General features: G+C 43.9%; 1 protein-coding gene across 3 annotated transcripts in view; it reads right to left on the reverse strand.

The window, feature by feature from the left end:
- The window catches only part of CRTC1 (CREB regulated transcription coactivator 1), a 313,574-nt gene that overhangs the window by 125,845 nt on the left and 162,797 nt on the right, over positions 1-24,932 (reverse strand). For all 3 annotated transcript variants that reach the window (XM_077270212.1, XM_077270202.1, XM_077270193.1), the window contains 2 exons: positions 20,206-20,267; positions 5,377-5,471 (listed from right to left, as the gene is read on the reverse strand). In XM_077270212.1, coding sequence (XP_077126327.1) covers positions 5,377-5,471; positions 20,206-20,267 — 157 coding nt within the window. The remainder of the gene's footprint in view (positions 1-5,376; positions 5,472-20,205; positions 20,268-24,932) is intronic.

Consider the following 24,932-nt stretch of genomic DNA (forward strand, 5'->3'; position numbering starts at 1 on the left):
CAACCCATTGGTGCCCCTGAGCAATGACAAAATTCAAAAGTGACCAAATCAATAGCCAAAAAGGATGAGAACAGAGAAATGATCTGTGGTCACCCCCTGCACCCCTTCATAGGGGTGGTCTTGCTAATTGCCTATCATTTCTACCTGTTGTCTGTTCTATTTGTACAACAGCCTGAGAAATTAATTCATAATCGGTGTTGCTTCATAACTGGACAGGTTGATTTCACAGAAGTGTGATTGACTTGGAGTTACATTGTGTTGTTTAAAGGGAACCTGTCAGCAGGATTGTGCACATTAACCTCAACCTTTCCAAAACTGAACTACTTCTGCTCCCGCCATCTACTAACCTCGCTAAATCTGACATTTCCCTCTCCGACGGTGGCACCATAATAACACCCCGGCAGCAGGTGCGCTGTCTGGGTGTTATGTTTGACACCAATCTCTTGCCCACTTGTGCCGCTTACACCTAAAGAACATCTCTAGAATCCGCCCTTTTCTCACCATGGAAACAACAAAAACCCTCACTGTTGCCTTGATCCACTCCCGCCTGGACTACTGCAATGCTCTATTAATTGGTTTCCCCCTCACTCGACTTTCCCCTCTCCAGTCTATCCTTAATGCAGCAGCCAGGGTCATCCATCTAGCTAATCGGTATTCAGATGCATCTGCTCTTCGCCAGTCATTACACTGGCTGCCCATTCATTATAGGATTCAATTCAAAGTACTTGTTCTAACCCACAAAGCTCTTCACAGTGCGGCACCCCCTTACATCTCCTCCCTTATCTCTGTTATATCGGCCTAACCGGCCGCTGCGCTCTGCAAACGACTTTCGACTAACCTCTGCACTCATCCGTACCTCCCACTCCCGACTACAAAACTTCTCCCATGCTGCACCAATCCTCTGGAATGCTTTACTCCAAGAAATTAGCACCATCCACAATTTGCATAGTTTTAGGCGCTCCCTCAAAACACATTTGAGCGGCCTATCACGTTCCCTAATCAAAGTCATTTTTATATGTAAGGGTGAGTGTGTATCCCATTCACTATCTCCATCTATCCCCCACTTCCTCAAGATAACTGGACCATCATTGTAAATACCTGCACCTCCCACCTCAATGTAGACTGTAAGCTCTCATGAGCAGGGTCATCTTATTTTGCTTTAATTATTGTATTGTTAACGTTGTTACTTATGACTTGAGTTTGAAACTGTTAAACTGTAAAGCGCTGCGGAATATGCTGGCGCTAGATAAAGATTATTATTATTATAACCTACAGACAGTGTCAGGTTGGCTAGGTATACTGATTAAAAATATATCTGGGGTGATGAAATCAGTCTTGTGGTTGTTGTTTAAATCTTTACGTTCAGTTTAGAGTTAATGAGATTCTCGTGCAGCCCGCGGAAAGGAGGGGGGGTCTTCATGTGGTGCTCTGATTAGGTATTTATGTGTTTGGCTTCTGACAGGTATCTGACTCCCTCAGTGACCTGCCCCCTAGTTTACATAATGAATATCATAGATATAAAGCTTGGAAAAAAAAAACCCTTATGCAAACAGGCTCCGGTGGTGGTGCCTGCACTGCAACATGATTGCATATGTAATATGCATATAAATATTTTTATGCAAACCTGATATTCATTAAAAAAACAAAAAAAAACCAACAGTATTTCGACCTGCCATTGGCTACAGCAGAACAAAGTGAAGGTTCTGGAGTGGCCATCTCAGTCTCCTGACCTCAATATCATTGAGCCACTCTGGAGAGACCTCAAGCACACAGTTCATGCTAGACAGCCCAGGAATTTACAGGATCTGGAGACTTTTTGCCAAGAAGAGTGGGCATCTTTACCATCTGAGAAAATAAAGAACCTGATCCACCACTACCACAAAAGACTTCAAGCTGTCATTGATTTTAGAGGGGGCAATACACGGTATTAAGAAATGGGGTATGTGAACTTTTGACAAGGGTCATTTGGATGTTTTGGGTTGTCATTATGATTTAAAAAGAGAAAACACATTAGTTTGACAATAAATGGCTTCACCCAACCGCTAAGCTTGAGTGGAGAAAAAGGTTTGGTATTAGCATTCATATTCTCTGAAAAAAGGCCAAGAAAGCAAAAATTCTTCCTTGGTATGTAAACTTTAGAGCACAACTGTATATTATGGGTATCTGGCCATCTTCTTTAGCCTTAAGGGTGTAATACAACTCATGTCCTACATATAACTGAATGAGCTTCGTTTTTAATATCTGGAGAGACATACAGTAGGGAAAAATAAGTATTTGATGCACTGCTGATTCTGCATGTTTTCCCACCTACAAAGAATGGGGAGGTCTCTAATTTTTATAGTAGGTACATTTCAACTGTGAGAGACAATCTAAAAAAAAACAGCAAAAAAAAAAAAAAAAAACAGAAAGTCACATGATTTTTAAATAACTAATTTTTATGTTACTGTATGAAACAAGTATTTAATAAAATAGAAAAACAGAAATTAATATTTGATACAGAATCATTTGTTTGCAATTAAAGAGGTCAGACGTTGCCTGTAGTTCTTGACCAAGTTCATACACACTGCATCAGGGATTTTGGTCCACTCCTACATACAAATCTTCTCCAGATCTTTAAGGTTTTGGGGATGTCGTTGGGCAACATTGAGTTTCAGCTCCCACCAAAGATTTTCTATTGGGTTCAGGGTCTGGAGACTGGCTTGTTCACTCCAGGACCTTAAAATGCATCTTACAGAGCCACTCCTTAGTTGCCCCAGCTGAGCGTTTCAGGTCATTCTCATGTTGAAATACCTAGCCACGACCCATCTTCAATGCTCTTACTGATCTCAAACACAAGATTGACAGTCATCTTGTGTTTCTTCCATTTTCTAATAATTGGGTCAACAGTGTTTGCCTTCTCACCAGGCTGCTTGCATATTGTCCGGTAGCCCATTCCAGCTTTGTGCAGGTCGACAATTTTGTCCCTGGTGTCCTTACACAGCTCTTTGGTCTTGGCCATGGTGGAAAGGTTGGAGTGTGATTGATTGTGTGGACAGGTGTATTTCATAAAGGTAACAAGTTTAAACAGGTGCAATTAATACAAGTAATAAGTGCAGAATAGGAGTTATTCTTAAAGAAAAACTAGCAGGTCTGGTTGGTAGGTCATCAAATACTTATTTCATGCAATAAAATGCAATTTAAATATTTAAAAATCCTACAATATAATTTTTATTGTGTTTACTTTTAGATTCCGTTTCTCACAATTGTACCTACGATAAAAAATTACAGACCTCTCCATTCTTTGTAGGTGGCAAAACTTGCAAAATCGCCAGTGTATCAAACACTTATTATCCCCACTATATAAATGAGAATCAAGTATATCACTACAAAAGTCATCATTCAAAGAAGGAATATTAGATCTCCATTAATCCAGAACTGCCAAGAGACTATTTTGTGCCTTAGCACGTATAAGAGAGGAATATAGTTTAGAGATTAGGCCTCCAGGACCCTGAGGTCTAATAATTCCAATTACAAGAAAAAAAAAAAAGAGAAGGAGACCTCCTGTCTCATGAATTGGGATTGGAATGCATGCCTTATCTGGAGAAATTTATAAAAATGAGAGTTCGGTAATGGAAATATTGATTGTAAGTACGCAAAAGAAAAGAACAGAACTTAGTAGAACTTAGTGCCTGCTTGTTGTAGAGGACAATTTCTGAGAAAAATGTACATTTTAGAAGTAACAGGTGGTGGTATGAGGGCAGAATATCAGCAGTGAATGTCTTAGTGTAACACTAGTGTGCCTTACCAGGAAGTTTCATCCGGATTGGAGGACACTTATTGCCACCAAATATATCTTAGCATCTCAGAGTCACTAAGCAACTATCTTGAGAAAATGATATAACAGTAACGGCTTGTTCACGCAAAGCTTTTTTGCAGTTTTTTCTATGCATTTCTTGTGCAAAAAAATAATGCAGCGTTTTACAGTAGCAGCAAAACATATGATATACGCAAAGTCTAAATTATGATTTTTTTTTATAGGGTTCCTCTGAGTTGCAGTGCAATTTTTTTTTTTAAAGGACAGCAGTTCAGTCCTTTCAGTGCTTTTGCTGTGTTTTTTTACCAGTTCAATTGAATGCGGGGGGGGGGAGGGGAAGGGCTAAAGGTACCGTCACACTCAGCAACTTTGCAAAGAGAACGACAACGATCCATGACGTTGCAGCGTCCTGGATAGCGATCTCGTTGTGTTTGACACGCAGCAGCGATCTGGATCCCGCTGTGCCATCGCTGGTCGGAGCTAGAAGTCCAGAACTTTATTTCGTCGCTAGGTCGGCGAGTATCGTCATGTTTGACATCAAAAGCAACGACGCCAGCAATGCCAGACATGGAGCTATCAACCAGCGAGAACGACAAGTGAGTCGCCGTTACGTCACTGGATCGCTCCTGCATCGTTCTGGAGCTGCTGTGTTTGACGTCTCTACAGCGACCTAAACAGCGACGCTGCAGCGATCTAGTTTAGGTCGGCTCGTTGTCTATATCGCCGCAGCGTCGCTGAGTGTGACGGTACCTTAACATTCTTTAAGAGATTTAGCAAAAACTACTCACCATTTTATCTGGTGGACACTTGCCCGCTACTACCAATCATGTTTTTTGCATTTCAGTGCCACTAAGCAACAAGTTGGAGCCAAATCTTTTGTGATTGTATTTACTGATATTTTAACCACCATCTATGAATCCAAAACGGATTGCAGTATCATTATTTTTTGCATTGTGTATGATTTTTCACTTGTATTACTATCAGTACTACAATCAGTGTGACTATTGTACAATATACTGACCATGGCTATTATGCTAACTTTATAAATTTCTCACACCTGGTCTTTATCTGAAGGACTCTTCGCTCAAATTGTGCTATTTTAGACCTTCTCCAGTATGTACTGCAAAATGGCATAAATTATACACATCAAAAAGCCCTTTCACAGGTAAAATTCCTTAAAAAAAAAAAAAAAAATTTGGTTAATTTTGTTACTGCCATAACCTAAAGAACCATGATGCTTGGTCATTTTTACTACAAACTGAACTTCATTAAAAAAAAAAAGTGTTTTGTTTTTTTTTGCAATTTCACCGCATAATGATTCTTGTTCCAGTTTTCCAAAACACTATGATAAAATTAACTTATCCCATATTGGCTGTGACGGGAAGAGGTTATTTAAATTTTATGTGTAATGGGAATTTGAGCACTTAATTTTGTCACACTTGAAGAAACTGGCACCAAATGTGGAAACATTAGGCATAGTAAAGTCCAAAAGGAAACACTAAATGCATCAATTTCACCTTCATAGGCACTACTTACATAAGTTGTTTAAACCCATGGAAAATTTATAAATACTACATTATTACCTCTCTTTTGCGTAATATCCTGAGAGATTCCACTGAAGGCTTCTTGTTGACTGGGATTCATTGTACTTTGATGCAGTGCAGAATCTGAATTAGTTCTAAACGTCAGAAAAAGAAAACAGTAGTGAACATCCAAAGGCAATGCCTTCCTATAAACTTCAACATCTTCAGTCTTTCTACAACTTAATACTTAAAAGGAGTTGTCAGGACTCTTTTCCTATTCTGTGTGTATATAAGCTGCTGAATGCGGACAGCTTGTCATATACTCCCTGTTAGCAGCATTCTGCACCATTTTCTAGATAACACAATTAGGAATGTGACCATTCTCACTCCCACTTCTGGAGGAGTTAGTAATACCCTGAATAGTGTTTTCCCGTTCTGTTCAGGGAATATACATGTACGTAGTGCCACAACTAACGCCATACTCAATCTCTGCCAGAGTCTCCACCTTCTTATTGCTTCGGCCTTCCCACCCCAACGCACTGTACAATTTAGCAGTATCATGAGTCAGCTGATAGCAGCACAATAAAGCTAAATCTATCCCATATCTGCGTATCTATCCCATATATATCTATTAGATATCTATCTATTACCATATCTATTATTTAACATCTATCCATCTCTCCATTATCTATCCCATCTATATATCCATTTATTATTATTATTTAACTATGGATCTATCTATCCCAAAAACACCAAGGCAGCACTCCATAGTCCAGTTTTCAGTGGTTTATTGACCCTCAATGACTTGAAAGCCGCCCTTCAAGACTAGTGGGATTCCATGCCTCAGCAGACAATAATTTGACTTGTGAACAGCATGACATGTCGCTATCAAGCTGTAATTTATGCTCAAGACAACATAAGTTATTGAGACCGAGACATTTTGGGGGAGGGGGGTTATACCCACTGTTCGTTTTTGTCTCCATAAATTGCTTGAGATGAGAAAAGTGCATGCTTCTCCTTAAATACCCTACTTTCATGATATGTTTTTCATAAATTTCACCTAAATGTCAAATATCACCAACTTTTTTTTAAATAGTGTAACTTAACTGTCTTTACAGCAGTTTTCTCTGTCTAAGGGTAGTAATTTTATACTACCGATTAATATACCTGTGATAGATGCCTTTATAACTGCTGTCAATAAGGATATTGAGATCCTTAACAAAATACATACCGTATATACTCCAGTATAAGCAGAGACTTTCAGCCCCCAAAAAAGGGCTGAAAGTGCCCCTCTCGGCTTATACTCGAGTCATGGAAGGCGGGAGGGTCGACGGGTGAGGGGGAGCGACGCCTGTCAAATACTCACCTACTCCCGGCGCTCCTGATGCGGTCCCTGCAAGTCCCACGGTGTTCGGCGCGGCAGCTTCAAGTTCTTCCCCTCTTCAGCGGTCACGTGGTACAGCTCATTAAAGTTCTGAATATGGACTCCACGCCCATAGGGGTGGAGCCGCATTTTCATTACTGTAATGAGCGGTAACGGTGACCGCTCACTACAGGAAGAAGATGCCACGCCAAACACCGTGGGACATGCAGGGACCGCGTCAGGAGCGCCGGGAGTAGGTGAGTATATTTACCTTCCCTCGTTCCACCGAAGCTCCGTCTTCCCGTCCTCTTGCTGTGACTGTTCAGGTCAGAGGGCGCGGTGACGTATTAGCGTGCACGCGCCGCCCTCTGCCTTAACAGTCAGTGCGGAGAGACTGGACGCTGAGGAGCAGCGAGCAGCGACAAGAGGTGAGTATGTCATTTTTTTTTTTGTTTAGTGCAGCAGCAGCATTACATGAGGCACAATGCTGTATGGAGCGTCTATGGGGCCATAAAGAACTGCATGGAGCATTATATGGGGCCATAACTGCATGGAGCATTATATGGGGCATCTATGGGGCTATAATTGCATGGAGCATTATATGGGGTATTATATGGGGCCATAACTGCATGGAGCATTATATGGGGCATCTATGGGGCCATAACTGCATGGAGCATTATATGGAGCATCTATGGGGCCATAACTGCATGGAGCATTATATGGGGCATCTATGGGGCCATAACTGCATGGAGCATTATATGGGGCCATAACTGCATGGAGCATTATATGGGGCCATAACTGCATGGAGCATTATATAGGGCCATAACTGCATGGAGCATTATATGGGGCATCTTATGGGGCCATAATGAACTGCATGGATCATTATATGGGGCATCTTATGGGGCCATAATGAACTGCATGGATCATTATATGGGGCATCTGTGGGGCCATAACTGCATGGAGCATTATATGGAGCGTCTATGGGGCCATAACTACATGGAGCATTATATGGGGCCATAACTGCATGGAGCATTATATGGGGCCATAACTGCATGGAGCATTATATGGGGCATCTTATGGGGCTATAATGAACTGCATGGAGCATTATATGGGGCATCTTATGAGGCCATAAAGAACTGCATGGAGCATTATATGGGGCATCTTATGGGGCCATAAAGAACTGCATGGAGCATTATATGGGGCATATTTGTATATGGAGCATCTTATGGGGCCCATCATGAACTGTATGGAGCATTATATGGGGCTCCTGATTCAATATGGATATTCAAAAACACTTAACCTACTGATGTCTCAATTAATTTTACTTTTATTGGTATCTATTTTTATTTTTGACATTTACTGGTAGCTGCTGCATTTTCCACCGTAGGCTTATACTCGAGTCAATAAGTTTTCCCAGTTTTTTGTTGCAAAATTAGGGGGGTCGGCTTATACTCGGGTCGGCTTATACTCGAGTATATACGGTATATTGGTAATTGTTTGAATCCCTTTACCCCAAACCTGTTTTTACCTTCATGGCTGGGCCAAATTTTACAATTCTGACCACTTTATGAAGTAATAACTCTGGAACGCTTCAATGGATCTCACCGATTCTGAGATTGTTTTTTCGTGACATATTTTACTTCACGATAGTGGTAAAATTTGTTTGATTTGATTTGCGTTTGCAAAAAAAAAAAAATTTTATGAATTTTAATTTTCATGCCCTTAAATCAGAGAGTTATGGCTCACAAAAAGTTAATAAATAACATTTCCCACATGTTTACTTTACATCAGAACATTTTTTTTGTAACATTTTTTGTTAGGAAGTTATAAGGGTTAATACTTGACAAGCAATTTCTAATTTTTCAAACAACATTTACAAAACCTTTTTCTTTAAGGGACCACATGACATTTGAAGTGACTTTGAGGGGTCTATATGACATAAAATACCAGAAGTGACATCATTCTAAAAACTGCACCCTTCAATGTCCTCAAAATCACATTCAAGCAGTTTATTAACCCATTAGGTGCTTCACAGGCATTAATGGAATGTGCCAGAAAAAAAAATGAACATTTAACTTTTTTCACTAAAGCAACAGGAAAAAATGGAGCACAAAATTTGCTGTGAAATTCCTCCTGAGTATGTAGATACCCCATATGTGGAGGAAAACTATTGTTTGCATGCACAGCAGGCCTTGGAAGGGAAGGAGCACCATTTGACATTGAATGCAAAATTTGCTGGAATATTTAACGGACACAATGATGACGCGTATGGAGAGCCCCGATGTGCATAAACAGTGGAAACCACCCACAAGTGACACCATTTTGGAAACTAGACCCCTCACAGAACTTATTTAGCTGTGTGGTGAGCACCTTCAACCACCAGGTGCTTCACAAAAATTTGTTGTGCAATTTCTCCGCACAGATACACCATATGAGTGGTTAAACTACTGTTTGGGTGCACGGCAGGGTTTAAAAGAAAAAAAGACGTTTTGGAACGCAGAGCTTGATGAAATGGTCTTGCGAGTGTCATGTCGGGTTCAGAGAGCCACTGATGGGCTTAAACAGTGAAAAACAAAACACAAGTGTCCCCATTTTGGAAACTAGACCCCTCAAGGACCCTATCTAGATGTGTGGTGAGCACCTTGAACCTACAGGTGCTTCACAGAATTTTATAAAAGTTGATCTGTGAAAATGAAAAAAAAAAAACATTTTTCACACAAAAATATTGCTTTAGCCCCATTTTTTTTTTCATTTTCAAACGGATAGCAGGAAAACATTGTCTCCATTTTACTGTGCAATTTCTCCTGAGTAAGCAGATGCCCCATATGTGGTCGAAAACTACTTTTGAGGCATAGTGCAAAGCTCAGAAGGGAAGAAGTGCCATATTGGAAATCAGATTTTTTTTTTTCCAACTGGTTTGAGGGTGCCATGTCATGTTAGCAAAGCGCCCCTGAGGTGCCACAACAGCAGAACCCCCTATAAGTGACCCCATTATACAAACTACACATCTCAAAGAATACATCTAGGGGTGCAGTGATCATATTGACACCACAGGTGGGGAACAAAATGTTATACCATTGGGCAGTGAAGAAAAAAATAATTACACTTACCATCAAAATTTTGTTTTAGTCCCAGATTTTACATTTTCACACTAGGAAATGGGTAAAAATGGCACAAAAATTTGTCCAATGATTTCTGCAGAATGTAGAAATACCACATATGTGACTGCACAGTACTTCTTAGGCTGGTTTCACATTTGCGTTTTTTGCCGCTGTGTTTTAACGCAAAAAAACGCATGCTTTTTTTTTCTATATTTAACATTAAAAACGCATGTGTTTTTTTTGTATGCGTTTTGCCGCGTTTGACGACGCATGCGTCTTTTCTATGCTTGCGTTTTGTTGCAGAAATGCAACATGTAGTAATTTCTAGAGGCTTTTTTTGCGGCAAAAAAACGTATTGCTGTCTATGTAAACGCAAGCGTTTTTAAGCACATGCGTTTGGATGCGTTTTAATAGAAAAAAAACAATAATACACACTGATAAGCCACCCCCCACCATCAAGGTGATAAAGGGATCCAAACCCTAACCCTAACCCTGATAAGCCACCCCCCGCCATCAAGGTGATAGAGGGATCCAAAGCCTAAGGCCATGTGCACACGTTCAGTATTTTTTGCGGTTTTTTCGCTATAAAAACGTGATAAAAACGCGAAAAAAACGCTTACATATGCCTCCTATTATTTTAAGTGTATTCCGCATTTTTTGTGCAAATGTAGCCTTTTTTTCCGCGAAAAAATCGCATCGCGGAAAAAAAAGCAACATGTTCATTAAAATGCGGAATTGCAGGGGATTCCGCACACCTGGGAGTCCATTGATCTGCTTACTTCCCGCACGGGGCTGTGCCCACGATGCGGGAAGTAAGCAGATTATGTGCGGTTGGTACCCAGGGTGGAGGAGAGGAGACTCTCCTCCACGCACTGGGCACCATATAAGTGGTCAAAAAATAAGAATTAAAATAAAAAACAGTCCTATACTCACCCTCGATGTCTTCCCGCCTCCACTGCACGCTGCCGTTCGGTTCCTGTAGCTGGTGTGCGGCGAAAGACCTGCCGATGACGTCACTGTCCTGTGATTGGTCGTGAGCGGTCATGTGACCGCTCACGTGACGTCACGGAAGGTCCTGTGCGCACAGACCAGCTATAGGAAGAGGAGCCGGACGCCGCTGAGGAGATGTCTGGGTGAGTATAAGCATTTTTTTATTTTTTTTATTATTTTTAAACATTCTATCTTTTACTATAGATGCTGCATAAGCTGCATCTATAGTAAAAAGTTGGTCACAGTTGTCAAACGCTATGTTTGACAAGTGTGACCAACCTGTCAGTCAGTTTTCCAAGCGATGCTACAGATCGCTTGGAAAACTTTAGCATTCTGCAAGCTAATAACGCTTGCAGAATGCTAAAAAAAACGCGAAAAAAACGGAAAAAAACCGCAAAAAAAAAAATGCGGATTTCTTGCAGAAAATTTCCGGTTTTCTTCAGGAAATTTCTGCAAGAAATCCGCAACGTGTGCACATACCCTAACCCTAACCCTGATAAGCCAACCCCCACCATCAAGGTGATAGAGGGATCCAAACCCTAACCCTAACCCTGATAAGCCACCCCCCACCATCAAGGTGATAAAGGGATCCAAACCCTAACCCTACCCCTAACCCTAACCCTAGGGATCCTAACCCTAACCCTACCCCTAACCCTAGGGATCCTAACCCTAACCCCAACCCTAGCTATTTCTATTTATAGTGGGTTTTCGACATGATTTTGATGATTGGCAGCTGTCACACACTTCTCAGCATGCGTTTCAAAAGCGCAAACGCAGGAAAAAACGCATGTAAATGCGTCAAAACGCCGCGTTTTTTTTACCGCATGAGAAAACGCATGCGTCTAAAAAACGCAGCGTTTGCACGCGTTTACATGCGGTTTTTTCACCACCTGCGTTTGCGTTTTAAACGCAAATGTGAAACTAGCCTTAGCCATACAGCGAGACTTGGGAGGGATGGAGTACATATTTTCATAGGATAATTTGAGTATTCCATATACAGAACCCCTAAGTGCTAGAAGAGAGAGTGATGTGTGTCACGGGGTTATCGCGACAGTGTGGAGCCAGAAGACCGCAGCATCTGATTGCTCCTACTCCGGCGCTGAGAAGAAGTACTTCTCCATTTTAAAAGAGCTTATTTCTTCTGGCAGAACAGGGGCTAATCAGCCATGTTGAAAATCCTTGTGTTCACAGCTGAGCTCGGTTAGCCACTCCCTACCCCTTTATAATCTGGGCTCTATAACAAATCCTTGTCAGAGCGTTTGCTGCATGGCCAACAGAGGGAGAGGAATTCACATGAGAAGGAGAGTTGAAGGAGTTATCTGTGACTGCTGTTTGGTTTGGTAATTCTCTATCTTTCTCGATTTTGCTTTATTCCTCTACCTTCACACCCCGATGCATTCCTCTGTTATATGTGTATATTTTGTGTGCCTGGAGTTTTATCTTAACCCTAGTTTGTGTTGCCTTGTTTGTCGAGTTGGTGTACTACAGTGCACGGTAGCACCCCCTCTTTCCTGGGTGGGGGAAGAGAACAGATGGAGGGCTAACTCAGGAGATTAGGCAAGGGTCGAGGCTGCGGCATTTTCGCCATCTGAAGTAAACCCAGGAAGCAGGGTGAGCTAGAGCGCCCCCTAGTGTTAGGGTCAGGGGAAGAGCCCCTGGTCCCGGGTCACTGACAGCTCAGACGTGACAATGTGATGCAGCTTAAACCCACAAGGGAACCATTCACTATAATGAGGTAGCAGAGTTACTGTGGACTCCGTCTGGCCTCTGTTTAGTGGTGTCCTCAAAAGTGCACAAAACTGTGGCCAACAGCACTTTTACGCACACTTTATCCAGAGTGTCTCCATCTGCCTCATTACAGGAAATCTTCCGCAGGAGGTTCCATCTCATCTGAATCCCATATTTCAGAGATTTACACAGAAATCCCGGGTGTAAGCGCTCAGCGCAGGATAAGTGTGAGCCGAGAAATACTGATCTTTGAGTGGCAAAATGAACAAATCAACAGGTGAAGAATTGGTATTTGTTTTTACGCCGTTCCTTGTGCGGTATAAATGATTAGGCGACTTTATACTTTGGATTGGTGCGATTACGATAACACATTTATTTAGTTTTTTTATGTATGGCTGCTATTACACACTAAAAGAAACTGTTTATTGAAAAAAATAGTTTTTACATCAACATATTTTGAAAGCCACAATTTTTCCATAATTCTGCAGAGTCATGTGACAACTTGTTTGTAGAGGGACGAGTTGACTGTTTTATTGGTACCATTTTCGGGCACACAACATTTTTTCATCGCTTTTTATTCCAATTTTTTGGAGGCAGAATGAATAAAAACCAGCAATTCAGGAATTGTTTTTTTGGGGATGCCATTTCACATGTGGCAAAATTGATAAGGGATTTTTATTCTTCAGGTCAGTATGATTACAGCGATACAGCATTTATATCAAAATGTTGTGTTTTGTCGCTTTTACACAAAAACGATCTACATTCGTCTTTTATTGCACTTTATTTCACTTTTTGTTTGGCAGTATGATGCATAGTTTTTTGCTTTGTTGCTTTTTTTTTTTTTTTTTTTTTTTTTTTTAACAATGTTGCAGGTTAATAGCATTTTTCACATGACAGGTTCCCTTTAAGATTTATTTCTTAAAATCTATATTCTGCGAATTAAAACAAGTACTGAAGGGGTTGTATCCTGAAGGTAAATCTTGGTCATATGCCTCTAATTAGGATCCCCCTCCATGAACAAGAATGGTTTATCTGACTTGCATCTATGGCACTACCTCTGCCCGACAGGGGCTCCCATTTTAAAAATGTTTGTAGTCGGGCACTGTAGACTCATCATAGTTTTCTAATTAACCCCTTTATGTCCAATGATGGACATAGCATGTCATGAGCGGGTTTCAGTTCCCACACCATGATGTGCCTGTCTCAACTTTGAACTGTCACTGCGTGTAAACACACTGAAGTGCAGAGACGCATGCGGTCTGTCCCCTCACTCAGGGCCTGTGATCAGTAAGTTAATCTGCTCCTGCACTGATAATAACCCCATAAATGCAGTGATCACGAATGATCACAACATTCAGGAGGCAGGCAGAGGGAAGGGAGCTCCCTCTGCCTTCAGATCGGCACACGTGACAAAATTGCTGGGGTCCGATCGTTGCTGTGGTGACCCCTGGGTCACAAAGCTACAGAAAGCTACTGTATTTAGAGCATGGTGTAAGAAGCTTTCTGCACAGGTATAATGCACTGCAATGCCGCACATGTCCGCAAGTCACATAGGGAAAGAATGAGGCTGAAAGCACTGTTGCCGTAAGTGATCCATTACACGGCAGATGCAGAAAAACTGCCGGACCTGCCGCAAATGGTAAAAATCGCTGATGTGAAATCCCAAGTCACTGCCGACAGTGTCTGCATTAGGCTGCTTTCACACTAGCGTCGGTACGGGGCCGTTGCGCTGCGTCGGCCCGACGTACCGACGCATACTGTGACAAAAATGCCTGACGTGGGCAGCGGAAGCAGTCTTAAGACGCTTCCGCTGCCCCATTGCAAGGTCCGGGGAGAAGGGGGCGGAGTTTCAGCCGCGCATGCGCGGTCGAAAATGGCGGTCCCGACGCACAAAAAAAGTTACATGTAACTTTTTTTGTGCCGGCGGTGCGCCAAAACACAGCGCAACCGTCGCACGACGGTTGCGACGTGTGGCACTGCGTCGTTAATAAAAGTCTATGGAGAAAAAACACATCCTGCGGGCAACTTTGCAGGATGCGGTTTTTTCTCCACAACGACGCATTGCGACGTGCAGTGCACGACGCTAGTGTGAAAATAGCCTTAGTCATACTCACCAATGGGGAGGCAGCACAAAAAGTGCCTAGGGCAGCCTAAACTCTAAATATGGCCCTGTTTATGGGTACAATATATCTATTTTGATAAATATATTTTTAGTTTTTCCCCTTTTTTATTTCAATTTCTCTATGGGACTTATGCTTCTAGCAGTCTGATCGCAGTTCTAATGCATTGCAATGCACTAACATGACAATGCATTAGAACTTTCAGCCTGCTCTCACACAAACTTGTTAGATCATGCACTGAGCACAATTAACAAACTTGCTAGAGCCTGGTGAATCGGATGTCATCATGATGTCATCGGGTCACCATGACAACGATCGGGTCCTAGCGATGATGTCGCGGGCGCACTGATCGGAGGGCAGAAGAGGCTCCCTCCCTCTGCCTGTCTTCTAAATGCGGTGATATCAAACACAGCATTTAGTGGGTTAAAGTGCCGTGTCAGCTGTAAGAAGCGATCGCGCATGCACGCATACATGTAAGGAGGAAGATCGGGCCGCGAGTACCTGTACTAAACTGGGTCCGGAACTGTCAAGGCTGCGTCTGGGGGAAAGCAAAGGAGTTCGGACAGATGCTCTCACCCGGAAGCCGGGGCGTGGTTAAAAGGAAAAGCGCGGACAGCATCAGGCAGTTTGTGCTTTATCTAATAGAAAATATATGTAAGCAAGTATAGCTCAAAGTTTAAAGGAGGAGACCTTCAGAATACGAAGAGTGTTTGTGTGAAAGAATGGGCTAAAATCACTAAGTATTAATTAAATTGTATAAAGCGTGATCTGTAAAAATGCGTTAGCGCACCCATTAACTGCCATTATGTAGCGCATCACTAACGCATGTCATAATCGGCATGCGTTAGTGATGTGCAGTCATTCTGTGACGGACCCTCGGAGGCAGTCTGCAGCGTTTTCGGGTCCGTCACAGCTAGCACAGATGGAGCATTTGCGCTAGCGCGATCGCATAACGCGATCTTTAATAAAAGGCACGTGCGTTGAACGGACTGCACTTAACGCAATATGAACCCAGCCTAACCAGAAAATAATATGTTTGCAGCTTTCAGAGCACAGTGGCTCCTTCTTCAGGCAAGATTACAAATAGATTAATAAGAAACAAGCGCAACATTTAGAAAATACTACAGCAGGACATTTGTTCAGGGAGGGTGGGAAAGTTTGGTGCCTTCTAAAGATAAGCCAAGGTAATTAAATTAGGCATTTTCTTACAAATAGAGAGGCAGTGGGAATAATGTTCTTAAGGTACCTTCACACGAAACGACGCTGCAGCGATAGCGACAACGATGCCGATCGCTGCAGCGTCGCTGTTTGATCGCTGGAGAGCTGTCACACAGACCGCTCTCCAGCGACCAACGATGCCGAGGTCCCCGGGTAACCAGGGTAAACATCGGGTTGCTAAGCGCAGGGCCGCGCTTAGTAACCCGATGTTTACCCTGGTTACCAGCGTAAAATGTAAAAAAAACAAACCGTACATACTCACCTGCGCGTCTCCCGGCGTCCGCTTCCTGTACTGTGTGAGCGCCGGCCCCTAACAGCAGAGCGGTGACGTCACCGCTGTGCTTTTACTTTCACTTTAGGGCCGGCGCTCAGTCAGAGCAGGAAGCGGACGGCAGGGGACGCGCAGGTGAGTATGTACTGTTTGTTTTTTTTACTTTTACGCTGGTAACCAGGGTAAACATCGGGTTACTAAGCGCGGCCCTGTGCTTAGTAACCCGATATTTACCCTGGTTACCAGCGTAAAACATCGCTGGTATCGTTGCTTTTGGTGTCAAACCTGACGATACACGGCGATCTGACGACCAAATAAAGTTCTGAACTTTATTCAACGACCAGCGATATCACAGCAGGATCCTGATCGCTGCTGCGTGTCAAACTAAACTATATCGCTAGCCAGGACGCTACAACGTCACGGATCGCTAGCGATATCGTTTAGTGTGAAGGTACCTTAACTAAAGCGACCTGCAGTTGTAATGGACGCAAATGGAGGCTCTACAAAACACTGACTTTAGCGGATGAATAGATATTCACACTAAAGTTTTCAGTTATAGAATAGTATAGATGCAAACCCTCAAAAAACAAAACAAAACAAACAAAAAAAAAACTGAAATTCCAGGTTGTGAGGAAGCAAAATACAAAAAATGCCAAGTGAGTGAATACTTTCGGAAACTACTTTATAGCGCAAATGTCACAGACAAGGCCAGTGGCGTAACTACAAAGTTATGGGCCCCGGTGCGAACTTCCAAATGGGGCCCCCCCCCCCCTACCTCCGTGACGCCCCCCCACCCCCTTCCCCTAGATACGCCTCGGACTGTTGCAGGAATCTCCTGCACTGCAACATGGTGTTGGGTGCCAGCACAGCCCGCACAGTGGTATATCCAGCACAGCCCGCACAGTGGTATATCCAGCACAGCCCGCACAGTGGTATATACAGCACAGCCCGCACAGGGGTATATACAGCACAGCCCGCACAGGGGTATATACAGCACAGCCCGCACAGGGGTATATACAGCACAGCCCGCACAGGGGTATATACAGCACAGCCCGCACAGGGGTATATACAGCACAGCCCGCACAGTGGTATATACAGCAGAGCCAGCACAGGGGTATATAGAGCACAGCCCGCACAGGGGTATATACAGCACAGCCCGCACAGGGGTATATACAGCACAGCCCGCACAGTGGTATATACAGCACAGCCCGCACAGTGGTATATACAGCACAGCCCGCACAGGGGTATATACAGCACAGCCCGCACAGGGGTATATACAGCACAGCCCGCACAGGGGTATATACAGCACAGCCCGCACAGGGGTATATACAGCACAGCCCGCACAGGGGTATATACAGCACAGCCCGCACAGGGGTATATACAGCACAGCCCGCACAGTGGTATATACAGCAGAGCCAGCACAGGGGTATATAGAGCACAGCCCGCACAGGGGTATATACAGCACAGCCCGCACAGGGGTATATACAGCACAGCCCGCACAGGGGTATATACAGCACAGCCCGCACAGTGGTATATACAGCACAGCCCGCACAGGGGTATATACAGCACAGCCCGCACAGGGGTATATACAGCACAGCCCGCACAGGGGTATATACAGCACAGCCCGCACAGGGGTATATACAGCACAGCCCGCACAGGGGTATATACAGCAGAGCCCGCACAGGGGTATATACAGCACAGCCCGCACAGGGGTATATACAGCACAGCCCGCACAGGGGTATATACAGCACAGCCCGCACAGTGGTATATACAGCACAGCCCGCACAGTGGTATATACAGCACAGCCCGCACAGGGGTATATACAGCACAGCCCGCACAGGGGTATATACAGCACAGCCCGCACAGGGGTATATACAGCACAGCCCGCACAGGGGTATATACAGCACAGCCCGCACAGGGGTATATACAGCAGAGCCCGCACAGGGGTATATACAGCACAGCCCGCACAGGGGTATATACAGCACAGCCCGCACAGGGGTATATACAGCACAGCCCGCACAGGGGTATATACAGCACAGCCCGCACAGGGATATATACAGCACAGCCCGCACAGGGGTATATACAGCACAGCCCGCACAGGGGTATATACAGCAGAGCCCGCACAGGGATATATACAGCACAGCCCGCACAGGGGTATATAGAGCACAGCCCGCACAGGGGTATATACAGCAGAGCCCACACAGGGGTATATACAGCAGAGCCCGCACAGGGGTATATACAGCACAGCCCGCACAGGGGTATATGCAGCACAGCCAGCACAGGGGTATATAGAGCACAGCCAGCACAGGGGTATATAGAGCACAGCCAGCACAGGGGTATATAGAGCACAGCCAGCACAGGGGTATATAGAGCACAGCCCGCATCTCATCCCCCCCCCCCCGATAATGGCCCCACAGTCCGGTGAAAAAGAAAAAAAAAAACTCTCCTCACCTTTCCTTTTGCCCGCGCTGCTCCTGGTGGCTGCAGTCTGCCCAGGACACTGCAGGTGCGCGATGATATGACATCATCGCGCACCCGCAGTGTACTGTCAGAGGCAGAGCGGGGAATGATGGGAGAGGGAGCGTCAGGTGACGCTCTCCTCCATCATTGCATTGAACTATACCGGTGTCATAGACGCCGGTATAGTTAAATGCGGCGGCGGCGGCGGCGGCGGGGGGGGAGGAACAGTGCAGCGGCCCACTACTGGCATCGGCTCTTCTGGCATTTGCCAGAAGTGCCCGATGTCCAGCCCGGCCCTGCCCTGACCTGCCGGCCCGGGGCCCCTGACCTGCGGGGCCCGGTCGCAATGGCGACCGCTGCGACCGCGGTCGTTACGCCCCTGGACAAGGCCCACTGTGCTCTGAACCTTCTGCTCCAGACATGAAAACAGTTGACATACAAAGAGGAAATGCAGAAATAATTCAACATGGCAAAATGGCACATGAACAGTCAAGAGTTTAAACATACATTATAGAAGCACTCCTATTAACTTTTTTTTTTTGCCAGACGGTCAGACCAGTGATGTTAGTAAGGGTGTTAATATACTCCTCTATCAGTATCCAGCACTGTTCAACTACTTATCTGAATAAAGTGACTGCAAAACACTTTCCGGGTAACACAGCTGTCACGATGGTGTTGAGACTATGGTTGATAATCTGTTCTATCCCTGTCCCCTGGATTACTCATGAAGGTGGAAACGCTGGTTTCACGTGCCTTGCTATGCTCCTATATCCTTAAGGGAACCTTAAGGGTATAGGAAAACAATAACCAGACAAACAAGGGAAGATGGAAAGGGACAAATGAATATATCAAACATACAACATACACTCCCCAAACAATAGAGTGGGACACAGGGGAGTTAATGGAAGGAGAAACAAAATAAAGGAAGGAGAAACAAAATAGAGGAGGACGAGGATGTACACATAGAAACATTCAGGTAACAATTTCCTGAATAAATCTCCAAATGCCTACTCCAACACGAACTACATCTCCAACTACAGAACCAGGCAGTAAGAACTAACATTGGCAATCCCTAAGTGCCAGAGGAGAGCACATATAGCAATGGAGAGTGGCCAACACTGAACAGCTGAGCAATCCAGGTAGGAAAGCTCCAGGAGCTGCAACTGACCAGACTAACCTTTGCACTGCTAGCAAAGAAAAATAACTGCACTACTTAACAAGATGTTTAAGTACTTTTAACCAGTGCGAGAGTTCATGAAAACAGACACCGCGGTCTTCTGGCCCCTCTGTCGTGGTATCCCCATGACAACGGCTCACTGAATGAGTCAGAAGAATATTTCACAATGTAAGTCCATGGAGCCCCATTGTGAAACTCTATATGCTTACATTGTAAAAGCCACTTATGTGTGACACAGCGTGCAGTGTGATCCAGAGAGTCTGAACAGTCATTTGATTAAAAAGAGTAACAGATGACGAGAAGATGGTGATAGGGGAGTAAATTAACACATTGACAAAACATGAACTACTTTTGCCCTAAACCTCTGTAAATGTTAATTTGAGTGTTTCTTTGAGCAAAAAACTTCATATACAAATTAAATAAATAGAAAAACAGAACAATGATTCAAGATCAAGACTTACCGTCTCCAGCTGGTATCAGGGGGAGGTGATAAATACACTGTTCCATAGGGGCAGCTGTCAACGTATCATGCAAGTTAAGGATTGATGCCATAATTTTATTCCCCTTCCTACCCCTTCAAAAAAAAAGTGAAGCTAACTTATCAGCTTGGTGTAGACAGAATCACCTTTAGACAATGAGATGTATGCATGCTAATGTTAGCACATGTTTAGAGATAAGATGAGCCAATTATATTGTTACAATGCATGAATACTAACAACAACAGTGGCTCTTCCATGAAAGCATTTGAATTTTTCTATTTAAAGGGAAGGTGCCACCAGTATTCTTGTAGTTTATTTGTGAAATTAAGCTTAAAATAGTAAGGTAATTAAAATGTATTAATGCAATGTTTGCAAACATTTCTATATGAAAAATATTATATATTTTCTTAAAATATATATCTACCACTAGGGGGAGCATTTTCAGTTTTAGACCTCAAGCAGCTATAGTAAGACTTACCAGCTTTAGGGTAAGTTCACACAGGGCGTTTTTGCTGAGTTTTTTTTTCTGCAGCAAAACCTGATCATCTTGGCAGGAAAGAACCTGCGCCAAAAACGCAGGTTTAGGTGCGTTTTTGGTGCTTTTTTTTTTTTTTCTCTTTGTGCATGCCAATAAAGTTGAGTGCACTTAGAGAAAAAAAAAACAACTTCCTGTAGATAGAATGAATACATAGATAGAATGAATAGATAGAATAGATAGATTAATAGAATAGATCGATTGATAGAATAGATTGATGAATAGAAAGAATAGTTAGATAGATAAATAGAATATAGATTGATAGAATAGATTGATAGAATAGATAGATAGATAGATAGATAGATAGATAGATAGATAGATAGATAGATAGATAGATAGACAGAATATAGATTGATAGAATAGATGGATTACCTGCGGTAACCTCTTCCCCAGCATTTTCCCATGGTGTAGAGGTTACCTCAGGTCAGGATGTGATGGAGCTTACTGAGCCCGCGCCAGCTCCGTCTCATTCATTCCCCAGTCGCTTACAGCCGGGAGAGGTCGCATTAGCAGCGCTCTTGGTTGTAAGCTTTATCTCCCCCAGATACTGTGTGGGACACTCGGTATATTGGACTGCGACGGATCAGGAAGTACCGTATACTTTTGCTTTTTTATTTTTATTAAAGAAGATCGATGGCTTTGCTTTGGAATGGCAGAACAATAAAAATATGGTCACAACTGTGTGGTGTTTAATTTCATTAAAAGACTTTTCTGCATGTGTGTTTGTTTATTTAACCCTTTAACTGCTATAGGATTAGTAATGGATATGTGTCTTATTGACACCTCTCCATTACTAAGCCGGCTTAATGTCACATTACAAGAGTAAGGTGACATTAACCCCTCATTACCCCGCTTGCCACCACTACAGGGCAAGTGGGAAAAGTCGGGCAAAGCGCCAGAATTGGCGCATCTAATAGATGTGCAATTTTCAGGGCAGCTGCAGGCTGCTATTTTTAGGCTCGGGGGCATATATTAATGGCCCCTTACCAGCCTGAGAATACCAGCCCCCAGCTGTGAGCTCTAGCAAGGCTGGTTGTCAAAATGGGGGGACCTCACACAGTTTTTTTAAATTACCGTATATACTCGAGTATAAGCCGACCCGAGTATAAGCTGACCCCCCTAATTTTGCCACAAAAAACTGGGAAAACTTAATGACTCAAGTATAAGCCTAGGGTGGAAAATGCAGCAGATACCGGTACATGTCAAAAATAAAAATAGATACCAATAAAAGTAAAATTAATTGAGACATCAGTAGGTTAAGTGTTTTTTGAATATCCATATTGAATCAGGAGCCCCATATTATGCTCCATCCAGTTCATGATGGGCCCCATAAGATGCTCCATTCAAAATACGCTCCATATAATGCTCCATATTAAAATATGCCCCATATAATGCCGCACAAAGGTTAATAACGGCCCCATAAGATGCTCCACATATTATGGCCCAATAAGATGCTCCGCACATTATGCCCCATAAGATGCTCCACACATTATGGCCCCATAAGATGCTCCACACATTATGGCCCCATTAGATGCTCCATACATTGTGGCCCCATGAGATGCTCCACACATTGTGGCCCCATACGATGCTCCACACATTATGGCCCCATGAGATGCTCCACACATTATGCCCCCTAAGATGCTCCACACATTATGCCCCATACGATGCTCCACACATTTGCCCCATTTGCTGTTGCTGCGATTAAAATAAAAAAAAAATCACACACTCACCTCTCTTCGCTCAGGCCCCCGGCACCAGCGATAGTCACCTTCCTCGTTCCATGCGCCGCTCTGTCTTCCATCCGCTGCACTGACTGTTAAGGCAGAGGGCGGCGCGCACACTAATCGCGTCATCGCGCCCTCTGACCTGAACAGTCACAGCCAGAGGACGGAAGACAGAGCAGCGCGCAGCGGTGGAACGAGGAAGGTGACTATCGCGCAATGCTCACCTCCCCCGATATACTCACCTGCTCCCGGAGCGGTCCCTGGCAGCGTCTCACTGTCAGATGGTCTCCGGGAGCCGGCGGCATCTTCCTGTGTTCAGCGGTCACGTACCGCTCATTACAGTAATGAATATGCGTGCATATTCATTACTTTAATGAGCGGTACCATGTGACCGCTGAACACAGGAAGAGCTGCCCGGAGACCATGGGACATGCAGGGACAGCGCCAGGAGCAGGTAAGTATGTCACCGCGCCGCTCCCCCTCACCCGCCGACCCTGACTCGAGTATAAGCTGAGAAAGTCACTTTCAGCCCAAAAAAGTGGGCTGAAAATCTCGGCTTATACTCGAGTATATACGGTATTTAATTTTTTTTAAAAAAAGCGTGAGGACCCTTCTATTCTTGATAACAAAGCCTTGCTGAAGCTGACAGCAGGGGCTTGCAGCCCCCAGCTGTGAGTTTTGTCTGGCTGGTCATCAAAATTAAGGGAAACCCAAGCCGTTTTTTTTTTTATTATACTTATTTATAGTGCAGGAGCGGCAGATGAAAACTCCCTTCTGCCACTTCTGCACTCACTGTAATTAGCAGCTGTAGGTGTCAGATGATGGGAGCAGTAGTCCCAGCAGGTGTCAGATGCTGGGAGCAGTAGTCCCATCAGCAGACAACAGTGATCGGAGGTGAAATTTACACCTCCGATCACAGCTAAGAGCTTCCGCTGACTTCTGACAGAGTGGGAACTGCGGCTCTCTGACCGCCGGGGAAATCAGAGGTGTTTGCCACGCTGTCATACATATGACAGCGTGTCAAACACTAATGTCGGACAACCTATTCAAGTAAATGGGGATCGGGTCCGCTCTGCTGGTTGACAGGCTGCATGGACACATCATGCAGCCTGCCATCTAGATGTAGCAGAGCCGAGTCTGAGGTCACATCCGGCTCTGCTTGAATTTTCTGCAGCACATACGCTGCAAGAATAGTCAACCTAGCGTATTTGCAGCGTGTTTTCACCATCCATTCAAGTCAATGGGTGAAAAACGCTGAAAGAAGTGACATGCTCTATGTCCAAAAAACGCTGTAAAGCACAAAATACTGATCACACAAAAAACCAATGTGTGTGCATGAGATTTCTGAAATCTCATAGGCTTTGCTGGTACTGTAAAAAGAAGCTGAAAATCAGCATAAAACCGCAGCAAAAACACCCTGTGTGAACTTACCGTTACTGTTAGCAGCAAAATTTGGGCAGTAACTGCGGACATCACCATTTCCCTCCCTTTTTGGGTGGTCTAGTATCACTGGGACAGAATGAAGAATAGCATCACAGGGCGTTGCCATTTTGTCAGTGACTGCACTGTGATCTGCTATCACCAGCAGTTACTGTGTCTCTCCCATCAGTCTCTCTCACCCAGATTACATGATTCTCTCACCTCCCTCCACAACGCCTGGCCATTCACTGCAGCTCTTTATCTTAGGATGATGATATGTGCAAACTGTAAAGTGCTGCCGAATATGTTAGCGATATATAAAAATAAAGATCATTATTATTATTAGGAAGGGATGAATCACAACTCCTGCAGAGAAGCTGACAGCTCCTGCTCCGATAATGCTAATGGCACACTGTTCCTCTTTGATGACTCTGCTATTCTGCATTGCTTTTCTCCTGCATTTTTCTACTGTCAGCCATTAATCTAGCATCTGTTCTGTTGGAAGCAGTAATGCTTATGTTAGCAGATCATAGGGCTCCATGAATGTGGCATCAGAACACTCCCACTACTGTCAATTGTGCAGCCCACAGAGGCGTGCCCAGTTCACAGCAGTGACTGCTCCATGACAATAGATATGGTCAGCTGTTATCTCCTATGACCATGGGGTGCCGTATTATGACACTGATAGTATCCTGCTTCTGCTGAGAAAACAAGAGGTCAGCCCCTAGTGCCTTCTTTAAACTCCTATAACACACAAAATATGCATTAAAACTTGGTTATAACAGCATGATATGCTACATTACATTGATTGATTAATAATTTACAAACACAGTACCTTCCCTTTAATTTGGAACAGGCACAACGACAGAACGTTCCACATTATGTGGCGACAAAACAGACATGTGCAAAAGTGGCATTTATGAACTTTGCATATCTAAAAGAGAAGCTGTCCAGTCCAAAAACGTTGGGTTCAACTGCCAATATTAAAGGGGTTGTCCACAACTAGGACAACCCCTTGATAAACTCTCATG

Source organism: Ranitomeya variabilis, chromosome 1 (genome assembly GCF_051348905.1).
Source record: "Ranitomeya variabilis isolate aRanVar5 chromosome 1, aRanVar5.hap1, whole genome shotgun sequence".
NCBI classification, from domain to species: Eukaryota; Metazoa; Chordata; class Amphibia; order Anura; family Dendrobatidae; genus Ranitomeya; species Ranitomeya variabilis.